At 42.1% G+C, this 11,635-nt stretch overlaps 1 protein-coding gene across 1 annotated transcript in view; it reads right to left on the reverse strand.

Annotated features, from left to right (window-relative positions):
• The window catches only part of Cpa2 (carboxypeptidase A2), a 23,564-nt gene that overhangs the window by 4,865 nt on the left and 7,064 nt on the right, over window positions 1-11,635 (reverse strand). Inside the window, exons 6-10 of the mRNA XM_008846341.1 lie at window positions 10,339-10,437; window positions 8,926-9,036; window positions 7,703-7,793; window positions 5,644-5,843; window positions 2,574-2,658 (exon numbers count right to left, since the gene is read on the reverse strand). Of these exons, the coding sequence (XP_008844563.1) occupies window positions 2,574-2,658; window positions 5,644-5,843; window positions 7,703-7,793; window positions 8,926-9,036; window positions 10,339-10,437 (586 nt within the window). The remainder of the gene's footprint in view (window positions 1-2,573; window positions 2,659-5,643; window positions 5,844-7,702; window positions 7,794-8,925; window positions 9,037-10,338; window positions 10,438-11,635) is intronic.

Consider the following 11,635-nt stretch of genomic DNA (forward strand, 5'->3'; position numbering starts at 1 on the left):
CTTTTAAAAAAAAAAAAAGTCTTCTTTGCCAGGTGTGGTGGCACACACCTTTAATCTTTGTGAGTTCAAGGCCAGTCTGGTCTACATAGTGAGTTCCAGGCCCACTGTGCCTGTGGCTAAGGGAGACCCTGTCTCAAAAAGACCAAAAAAAAAGTCTTCCTTTTTCTCCATCCCCTTCTCTCACCCACTCTGTAACTGCTCTGGTTTATTAAGGCCACCAGTGAATATTGGTGATGAAAATTCAATGGAAAATGTTCTTTCCTCTGAGTTGACCTTTACACAGACTTGATCATTTTAACTACTGCCTCCTTTTTAATGATTGCTCTTTTCCTGGTTTCTGAAATCCAAGGTTCTCAGCTGCTCTGCTTAGCCCCCTGCTGCCTAACACCGTGTTCCTCCCTCCTCTCAAGGGTCTTACTATACCAAATATCTCTCTGTCTTCCTGTTTCAACCACCCTTTCTACATCAACTCTTCCTAAATATCTCTCTCCCTCTAATTCTCTCTCTTTCCTTCCTCCTTCTCTGCTTCCATCTCTCCCTTCTTCTTTGCAAAATCCCAGGGCCGTGTCACATAAAGCCTGCAGAACAACTCCACTTGCATACCCTACAAGCATCTCAAGCTCCAAATTTCTACAGCCAAACTCAGTATCTTTCCAGCCAATCCCCTTTCACCATCCTCAATGTCCCTCTTGGTGAATAGCACAACCCAGTAAATCTTCAGTGAGAGACTCTGCACATCTGATAAACGACAGGCGCCAATGGCTTTATCTTCCAGATCCTGTCAGTGCTCACCAGCTGGCCCAAGCTTGAGCCATCATGTCTCACCTAACTCCTCCTGCTCCTGCTGGGACATGTCCATATTTCCAGGCCATTACCACTGCAGCCTCCATACTGTTGCTAACATGTTTTATCTCCACACAATGCCTCAACTCACCAACTATCCTGCTGAAAACTCCTCAATGGCTTCCAGAATCCTTTGAGTTGAACTCAAAGCCCTTAACATAGCACACAAACACTTATAACCCCTGGCTTCCTTTCTTATATTTTCCACCCAGCAATCCCAAGCATACTTGCAGTTGCTAGAGCCCTTCATGCAATTTGATATGTCTATAGCTTTGGATTTGACTAATCAGACTATCTTGTCCTGTCTTCCTTCTCTACTATTTGATGATCAATTGTCAAATCCCCTACCCCAACTTTATAATACTTTTGCACCATGATATGGCACACTTATACTAATGTTCCTTTGAACTCTGTTCATCTCTTAAAAGTGAATTCTGGAGACCCAGCATGGTAGAGCACACCTTCAATCCCAGCACTCCGGAAGGAAGAGGCAGGTGAATTGCTGTGAGATCAAGGCCAGCCTGGTCTACATGGTGAGTTCCAGGCCAGCTGGGGGGGGCCCCTGTTCAAAAAAAAAAAAAAAAAAAAAAAAAAAAAAAAAAGTGAGTTCTGGTAAGACGGCTCAGTGGATAATGACACTTGCCACCAGGCAAGTTTGATTCTCTTTGGTGGAAGGAGAGACCTGACTCCCACCAAGGTGTCCTCTGTCCTCCATACATGCATGTATAAACACATACAAAAAAATAAATGAGTACAAAAAAAATGTAAGTAAGCTCTTGGTAGATTTCTTGTATTTTCAAACCAGTTATCATGCTTAGCACATAGTAGGTGTTTAATGAAAGCCTGTTGAGTAGAATATGTATCTATTTGAGGCACATGCTCTACCAGTTTCCAAAGGATCCTTGAACATAGGAACACTGCAACTGGACACTCAACTGTACAGTCTTGAGTTTCTAGCTTTATCAATATGGAAAGGACATTTGAAAGATTCAGACTCTGCATGAGGGTGCACTAGAATTTCCCAGAGCACAACACTAGCTTCTTGTTTTTACTTCAGCCCACTGAGAAGACTCTCATAAAATCTGACAGTAAGCCCCTAGAGTTATTCCTGACTCATCCCCCCACCATTCCCCCATTAAGTACATACACAGTGTCTTTCCACTGAACCATCCAGGGTTTTCTGTTATGATTTGGTTTGGTTTGGTTTGGGTTTTTTGGTGCAGAAGACTGAACCCAGGGCCTTGCGTATGCTAAGGCCTACCAGCAAACTATATGCTCTACTGGTAAACTAATCCCCCAGTCCCTAACTAGGTCCTCTTAAGGAGCTATATCATTCTTTCCTCATCCACAGTTTATGGGGTTACTCAAGGTATAAACCCCTCTTAGCCAGGAAAGATGAGATTAATAAAAGAACATGATTTTTGGAGTAAGTCTTGACAAAGGCTCATTTTTAGGCACAGAGATTTTACATGATGACAGTGAGATGTAAGCCTCCAAACAAATCTCAGAGAGCGCACAAAACTCACATATCTAGGAAGTCCTTTCCTGTTCATACTAAGGATTTCATGTGGCAGCCTGGAATACTGAGGGAAACTGAGTAAGGCTGGGTTCTACACAGGAAGGCCTAGCCCTTTCATATCAGGTCATTTTAAAGCCTTAGCCCAAACTCACATGGTGCTTGCTTGCTTAGTAGGTCATCTGTACAAACTTCTAGCACATTAGATACTTACAAATGACAGAGCAGATTGATCCTACTTGGTAATTAGTGCCATGCAGACTTTTCAAAGACTGGGCAGCCTTCTGGCCCACTTTATCCTAGAGGAAGAGAACCAAAGAAAAGTGAATGGATAAAACTTGTCTCCTGAAAAACCACTGTCCAGTAGAAGAATATAGTCTAGGAAGGTCTGGCCAATTTAGACTCCCTCATTAACTGAGACAGAAACATTCTTTTTCCCTCAATCATTTTCACTGAGAAGTAAGTACAAGTGTGCTTCTATTGACTTTAAAAATACAACATGGGGGCTGGAGAGATGGCTCAGCGGTTAAGAACACTGGTTGTTCTTGCAGAAGACCAGGGTTCGAATCCCAGCACCCACATGGCAGCTAACAGCTGTCTGTAACTCCAGTCCCAGGGATCCAACAGCCTCTTCTGACCTCCATGGGCACTGCACAACATGGGTGCACTTACCTACATGCAGACAACACATACATACACATAAAAATAACAAATAAAATTTTTTTATAAAAAAAGGAAATACAACATGAAGTATTCCTTGTTTTATCATCTCACTATCCCCAAGACTTTGAAGTTTTTTTTATTTTGCCACTAGCTCTCTCTGTTCATAAGTATAGGTGAGAGTGAGGGGCAGGGGTCAGAGGGATGGCTCAGTGGCTAAAGGTGCTTACTGCCAAGTCTGAGGACCTGAACTTGATCTTGGTGACCCACATGATAGAAGGAGAGCACTCACTCCTGCAAGCTGTCCCTTGACCTCCATACACATGCTCTAGCATGTGCAGGCCAGGGGCGGGGGTGGGGGGGCATATAACACACAGACACAAAATAAATAAATAAACGTAATTTTAAAAATTTAGAAAATAGAGTGGGTATAAGGGGCTAAAGAGAACATGTACTGACCCTAGGATGTACCTGGGAAGTTTTTTTGGTTTTGTTTTTTTGTTTCTCTGCATCCCTACGCTGGCTCATTTCCCTGTGATTGTCTCTTTTTCCAAGAAGCAGAGCTCAGCAAAATATTTTCCATTACTCAAGGGTTCCAATTTTGACTGATTGAGGCTTTACTGTCCTTGCTAAGGATAAATGTAAGGTCTTGAACTTGGGTCCAAGAAAACAAACGTAAAATTACCAGATGGGGGAAACCTGGCTTGGCTGAAGCCTCAGAGAGCCTGAGGGTTTCAGTTGTCAATGAGCCTAACATGAGTCAACATCCCCAGCACTACAGCCAAAAATCTAATGTGACCCTCAAGTGCATTTACAGAAGTACATGGTCGGTAGGACAGTAGCTATGACCACACTCTCCTCCATCCTGGTTAACCCACAAATATTGTATTCACTTTGGGGGCACTCTTGGGGGCACACAGACAGCCAAAGCTTATTCAGAAAACAGAGGAATGAGGAGGAAACTTTGTCCCTTATTGTTGAATCCAAAAAAATCTTAAGAGTGTCTGGGCATGGTGGCACACACCTTTAATCCCAGCACTCGAGAGGCAGAGGCAGGTGGATCTCTGTGAGTTCAAGGCCAGTCTGGTCTACATGAGTTCCAGGCCAGCTGGGGCTACAGGGAGACCCTGTCTCAAAAAACTTAGCGCCATTCCAGAGGGGTAAGGGAAGTCCTAGGATGAACAGGTGTCTAGTCTTTCATTCATAGATTCACTTCCCAAACAGAGATAAACTTGTTCAGTATAGCCACATGATAAAAGCAGGGTTGGGAGGCTAAAAAACACAGAGACAAGGTTTGAGCTTTTTTATATGGAAAAACTTTAACCATCAAACTTCTCCCCTTCATGGAACAGGCAAAGACAACCAAATCTAATCTGCAGGCTGCATAACTATCTCAGAGACTTGAGTGTCCTGTTTAGATAACTGAAGGTTATCTAAGTGAGGGTACAGCCTGTGAAACTAGAAGAGACCACAAGAGGGGAAGTAGGTGTTGCAGGAGGTGCTGTGGGGGCAAAGGACATATTACATGAAAGCAGAAAGGAGTCTAAGGAAAGGGTACAAGGGGGGGCAGGGGATGGAGAAGCATGGGCAGCAAGAATTGACAAAAACTAATTTTGTTTGAAAATGTCATAATGAAACCTAATATTTTGTATGCTAATTTTTAAAAATTTTTTAAAAAATGCATTTAAAAACCAGTGGGGGCCGGTACATTTCAGGTTCCTTTCAACCTTGACTTTTTTTTTCCCCCGACATGACTTTGGTAATAAGTACCCTCAAACCCTGAAAACTGTCAGAACAAGTCTAAAATCCAACAGATAAGATGAAAGATACATTTGAACTGGAATCACTTATTCCGTTTCTGTCGGATTCTGACAAAAATCTATTTGAAGGGAAATTGTCTAAAAGGTCCTGATTCCAGGCTTATCCCTGCATATGGGTTTCAAAATCAAGCCTAAAAGCCAAATTGGAAATATTTGCACATTCCCTTCAGCTGGAGATAGCTGTTGCTCAATTGTGAAAAGCTTCCCGAGATGTCACCATCTGACCCAAGGCTACATTCAATTTGTTTATTCCTGAAACAGTAAAGATGACAGAAGGAACTGGGTGAGAGTAGAAAGTGTCATCATATACCAGTGCACAGCCATGGCAGTCACAGACCCCAAGACAATAATAAGTGAGTTATAGGGAACAGCACCACTTCACACAGAGCCATCTGTCCACCTGTCCAAGAGCCTCAGATCCTCATCCAAATGATCCTTTTTCCTCTAAGCAACAGAAACACCCTGGGAATTCATGCTGAGGGCAGCACCTGAAACCAGGCATGGTGGTACACACCTGTTGGAATCCAAGCACTCAAGAGGCTGAGGCAGGCAGGAGGATCATAACTTTGCAGTCAGTCCGGACTAAGCTACAAAGTAAGATTTTGTCTTAAAAAAAAAAAAAAAAAAGCAGGTTCCTGCTCATCAATCATTTTATTAATCCCATTTACCAAAAAACCTTAATTTAAGATGGACTTAATGTTCATTGTATTCATATACCCCATCTCAGCACCTAACTTTATGAATGGAACTTGTCCACACAATAGAAGTTATTGTTGGGCTCGAAATAAAAATTTAGAAACTCACCAGCTCATCAAAGTTTTCTGGATTGGTACATTTATATCCATAGGGGAACATGAGCAGTTGGGAATAGCTGTGGAGCGTAATGAAAGCTTTGACTTTCCCATGCCTTTTGATGAAGTCCACTATGGACTGCACTTCAACTTCAGAGTTGGCCCTGGGTCCATGGTACGATTCAGAACAAGGGTTGCTACTGGCTCCAGGTCCTGGTGAGATGCAGAAGAAGCCCAGTGAGGACAGAAACTTTAAGATGACTCTGTAGGGAGGAGGGTACCACATACACCACTAAGTTCCTCCTATAGAAATGAGAGCAAACTCATCATTGTGTTAGATCAAGCTTCGTCCTATAAGGGCATATTCAGGGAGCGTAACTGAAGTAATTCTGGACACATCTCTTAAAAATATGGTTCCTCTATATGGGAGAAAGAGCTATCAAATTAGATCATCTTTCTGCGGGAGTTGTTGGAAGAAACGCTAGATTTAATATTATACATAGAATTCCTGCACTGGGTGGGAGTTTAGCAAGTTCACTTTCTGGGCTCTCTTCCAATTCATAGAGTCGAAAAGTTTCTGTGCATCTGTATTTCCAAGTCACAAAGCCATAAACATAAGGCACCTCTGACACCCTTTCTGTGGTGAAGAAATCACAACACTCGACAAGGCCATCTCTGGCCTTGCTCCTCTCAGCAATCAGGGTTGCTCAAAACCACTGAAATGGGGTCATTACAGGCCTAGTGGGGGCTTTGAATGCTTCAGGACCTCTTAGAGAACAGGTGGAAGTTTGAGATTTCCCAGGTTAAGTGAAATGGGCAAAATGTAAATAAACTTCTGCCAACTTATGTTAAAATTATTTAAGAATAACATTTCCAGGGGAAGATGGCATCAAATTTCTGGATACTGTTCAATATTTAGAGCCTGGTGTTTTGATTATTTTTCTGTATGCAAAAAAATAAGAATAAATTGTAAAAGCAATGAATGAAGTTATCACTCAGGCATAACCCATCACAATCCCCTAGTGTGTCCTGTCTCAGTTCCATAACTCTCAGTAATTCATTTGGTTTACAAATATTTAATGACTGCTTGTCTGTGTTGCCGACTGCATGCTGGATGTTAGGAATAGCACAGTGAAAATGACACAGCACCCAACCTCTGTCTGTGGTCTTCCTTGTCAGCTTGACTGGAAAGGTCTTTAACTGCAGTTAAAGCCTCTAGGTCTTTAACTGAGAAGGGAGAACCCACCTTAAACCCTGAATGTGGTTAGCACCATCCCACAGGCTGAAGTCTCTGAAAGAAAAAGGAGCCAGCCTAGCACAAGTAACGGCTCCTCCTGCTCCCACCCCCATACCTTCCCTGCCCTGTACCTCCAAACTTCCAGCCAAAATGAGCCCTTCTTCCCCTAAGATGCTTCTTGTCACATATTTGGTTACAGCAATGACAAAAGTAACTAATACACTGTCATTGAAAGACCGTAGGGGGAAAAAATTCAATTCTGTGATTAGTGAAACATAGAGGTTTAACTGGTCCCTTCAAGGATAAAAGACTCTCCAAGTGGCCAGCCACTGAATCCCCAAACAGAAAAGAGAAAAGTTACAAGTCAACAAAACCAGATGAGCAAGCTAACATTTTATCTTTGACTCTATTTCGAAAATCAATTTCTTAATCCCAGTTGTTCTTTTTTTTTTTTTTTTTTAAGTTTTCCTTCTCGAAGCATCCACAGATGATGTAATGCTTCTCTTCCTAATAGGTCCTAACCCCCTCTAGTGGTTGATTCAGCGCTTTCTCGGCTCCCACCATTGTGCAAAGTCTGGCTTCTTCGGCTCCAAGGCTGAACCGTGCTACAGCTTGTGGGAAAACCAAGATGTGAGGCAAAATATATTAAATGCTGCTCGGAGCTCTGTGACAGCTCCGCGCTCCCGTGAATTTAGTGAAGTGTTTTTCCAAAGAGGTTTTTAAATGGCTGGAATCCTAAATGGGCTTAGCAGGCTGAAGCACTGCAGAGCCCTGTAAACCAGTTAGTGGGCCAGACCACAGTCTGACCATCCCAGAGGCAAGTCCTTGTCCTCACCTCCGAAATTTGCATCCCAGTTCCGGTTAGGATCCACACCTACACAGAGGCTTCCAGATAGTGTGGACCGGGTCTTGCGCCACATACGATTCTTTGAAAATTCAACCAAAAATGAATATGGAAAAAAGAAAAGGTGGTCATTCCTTTAGATGAGCAGGTCCCTTTCCCATGCAGAACCTGTCTCTTGCTCCCTCTGAGTGGGTCCTTTTTGTGTGAAACCTGTTTCTTGCTGGCTCCCCAAAAGGCCTCTTTGGAAAAGCACACATTTCTTTTACCCAAAGGTGTCAAATGGTCCTGACACAGGACTCACTTTGTATATTTCTTCATCTCAGATAAATGCCTGCCAAACCATGTTCTATAAAACACTATTCTGCTAAATGCTAGCAACTACCGCAATAAACGGAGTGAGGTGAAATTTTTGATAGGATATTTTGGGGAAATATGGGATTACGTTGGTAACCTCACTACAGAACTGCCAAAGGTGTTTTGTTTAATGCTTCAATGTTTTTTATGAACCTCTGAGCTGGAGCTCATAGGCAGTATTTCTCTGGCTTGCCTGTGGGACCCTTTTTTCACTTGGTATCTCATTGGAGTGTTAGTGTGTTTCTTTGAAAGTGCTACTGTCATTGTCATTGTCATCAGCTCTCTACAAAAATAAACTTGAAGCTCTGATTCATTCTGAATGTACATCAGGTCATGATTGTCACAATGGTGTTTTTGTAATTGGATTTTAAAGTGGGGAAAAAGCCTGTCTAACTCCTTTTAGTGATATTACTGAGAATTTCTTCTACAAATTGTAAGTAAAATGCTAGAATGCATTGTACTGCCTACCTAAATCCTGCTGCAATCTAGTTGTCAGCAGGTAACATCCGCCTCCTCTTTTCTATCAATCCCACCACCACATACACATACAAAAAAAAGCAGAGATAATTGGAACAAATCTCCTAGGTGACTCACAGCTAACACTGCACTCTAATAGCCCAGCTGAACAGCTGAAATGGGCTCTGGCTGAGTTGACATGTAAAGACATCATGTGTTGGAATAAGAAGTGATTATAAACACGTCTCCATGTCTCATTTCAGGACCACTACTGAGAGATTATGCCTTCTGTTTAGAGTGAATCAAAAACAGAAAGACTACTTTTGTTTGGTTTTCTAAGCTCCTATACATCTCCTTATATCCTGTGGAAGAAGAGGAAGGAAAAAAAAACAAAACAAGCTTACGGAGGTTTGAGAAAATGCATATCCATCGGGGTTTGTGACAGGTAGCAGGAAGATGTCCATGGTTTCCAGAAGGGAAGTGATGGATGGATCTTTTCCATAATCAGACACAATCTAAGTAAAGACATGGAGTTTTCAACCTCACAACCTCCTTTTTCAGAACACAGCATAGAATATTAAAGCAACACGTTGGTTTTATTTTTTTCCACGTGTATTAGGGATCACTTTGGATCAATGAGAATCTTTCAAGTTCCCTGCAGGACAGTCTCTGCAGTATTAATGTGTTTGGTATGCCAATGCTTTTAACTTTCATTTGTGGTCACAATAATTTACTAAGTAAACATGTTATCACATAACCAATCTCTCTTAAAAGCAGCAACACTCTCACTGTTAATTCCAACAAGGCTTTCTGAAATGTATGTATTGCTTATTTGGATCTATGAAGCAAAAAAAATTTTTTTTGATATTTCTTAATCCTCACATAGGGTTCCCAAAGAACTCAGTGCCAACATCAGATTATTTAAATATGCAGGGACTTAGCTACAGATAGGGAGAACCAGTTAAATTCCATTTGGGGAATTACATTTTTACTTGCAATCAATTGCAGTGGAGTTGAAGTTTCTGCTGGATTAAAATTTATTCATTTCCTGTGCTCAGCCATCCTGAGGCATTATTATTCAACTGTTAAATATCCATTTCATAATACCCTAAAGGTAACCGCATTTTAATTGAAGGGGAAAATGTATCAGTCCGCATGCACGTGGTTGCACATGCTTGAATGATCAGATGTGGATTGATTTCCTTTGCTCATGAATTAACATTCTGATTTATAGCATGTCATTTTGGAATTACTTAAGAAATACCAGACTAGGACACACCCAGCCCCATGTCCTGACTCTCATGCCAGCCAACATGTGGTGGAGAAAGATTGCTACATCCTGCCTTCAAAATCAGATTTGGGAACTATTCAGAGCAATCCAAACATCCTTAGCTGATTTCACTTCGGATCTGTAGGTCAAAGTCAACTCATCCTGCACCTGTTTCTGTTTTCACTCTGAGCCCCTTTCAAGATTTTATAAATTACTAGCACATTATGCCTCAACCCTCAAAGTACCAAGCAGCAAGGCAATTTTTCTTTCGTGTTCTTAACACTGAAACTTGACACCCAGGAGGCCTTGCTTGCCACCCTCTCCATCTCTTCTGGTTGCTGTGTCTTTTAACAGAGGGCCTAGTGCCACAATGGGGTAATACCAAAAGAAAAAAAAGCTTGGCCGAGTCTGTTTCCTGCCGGTGTAGTAAGAAGGGAAGGATTTGGCTGAGAGTATCTGCATGAAGCCCACGGGAGCTGTTGTGTGCTTGGTTAGTGAGACTGATTCCCAAAAGACAAAGCATGTGAGGAATTTTAGGCAAAATGACCTTATTTGCTGTCCACAGTGCAGTAGCTTGTGTAACCCACTCTCGAGCATGGATCCCAGCGTCTAGCCAGATGGCTGGTTTGTCTCCTCCAGTGCTGAACTGCAAAACAACATGGCAACGTGAACAGCTGCCCTGCTGAGGGCTCCCTGTGCAATCGCTCCTCTCTCCCAGGGTCCTCTGTCCCCTTTCTGTTCTTGAGAAAGAGAAGATGCACACGGTGACATTGGATTGATTGATCTCTCAGTCTGTTTGGTTCCTCTCTTTTAACATAAGCTTCAATGCAGACTAGCAAGCGAGGCATAGGCTTTTCCTCCCTTGATTTTTTTTTTTTTTTTAATCGTTGCAGATAATGGCCTGGAAATATGTTCATTCGTGTACTGTAAATCAGGGAAGAAACAGGTTACAGATAGTATGTCATTTTTGTTTTTTTAAAAAAAGACTAGTTCATGTGTGTTTGTGTGCGTGTGCGTGTGCATGTGTGTGTGTGTGCACGTGTACACAAATGTATGGGGAAAAAAGGGAAGAGGGAGAAACAGAAAAAAAGGAAGAAGTATTAGGGAAAAGATTATAGCTATTATCCCATAGTTGTGAAATTAGAATTACCACGGTGCTCGCTCCTTTTCTTTGTCTCTGTTTTGCAACACTTGTGCATGGATTGTATGCTTTTGGTTATAAGACTCTTACCACAACCTTTTGAGTCCTTCATCGAAACAGGAAGGCAAGCTCCAGAGGTGCTTCCCAGAGTTTAAATTTTATGATCTAAGTGTCTTGGTTATTTGAAACAGTGATTTTGCCCATTGGATCGGTAAATGGGGAGGAAAAGATTATTTTTGCACCATCATCTTCTACCTCTGTGCAGCACTCTTAACACAGGAGATGAGGTAAATGAGAAGTACAGGTAAATGACAAGTACAGCTCCTTGCTTAAAAATTACATTTCACCGATTTGGGACGTTTGAGTTGAAAGTGTTTTGTGCTTTTTCCTTCCAAAGCACTCAAATGTAAAAAGCAGGGAACTTTCAAAAACACAAAAATGTCTCAACTACCACTTCGTTTGGGGGGTTGGGGGGTTCCTGATCGGTGTTAGGAGACACAGGGTAAAGAATGGAAAAAGAAAGAACAGTAGTAAACATTAGCCCCGAACCCGTCCTGAAATAGGCAAACTACCGCCCAGGCGGGCTTTGGGAAAACCTCTCTGGAGGAATCCATCTGTCCCAGTTAGTCAGTTGGCTCCTAGCCACAAAGTTTCCAAATTTAGCAGGGCCTTGTGACACTGCCTCTTCTCTACCCACCCCCAC

This window comes from Nannospalax galili, unplaced genomic scaffold (genome assembly GCF_000622305.1).
Source record: "Nannospalax galili isolate Female #2095 unplaced genomic scaffold, S.galili_v1.0 scaffold660, whole genome shotgun sequence".
NCBI classification, from domain to species: domain Eukaryota; kingdom Metazoa; phylum Chordata; class Mammalia; order Rodentia; family Spalacidae; genus Nannospalax; species Nannospalax galili.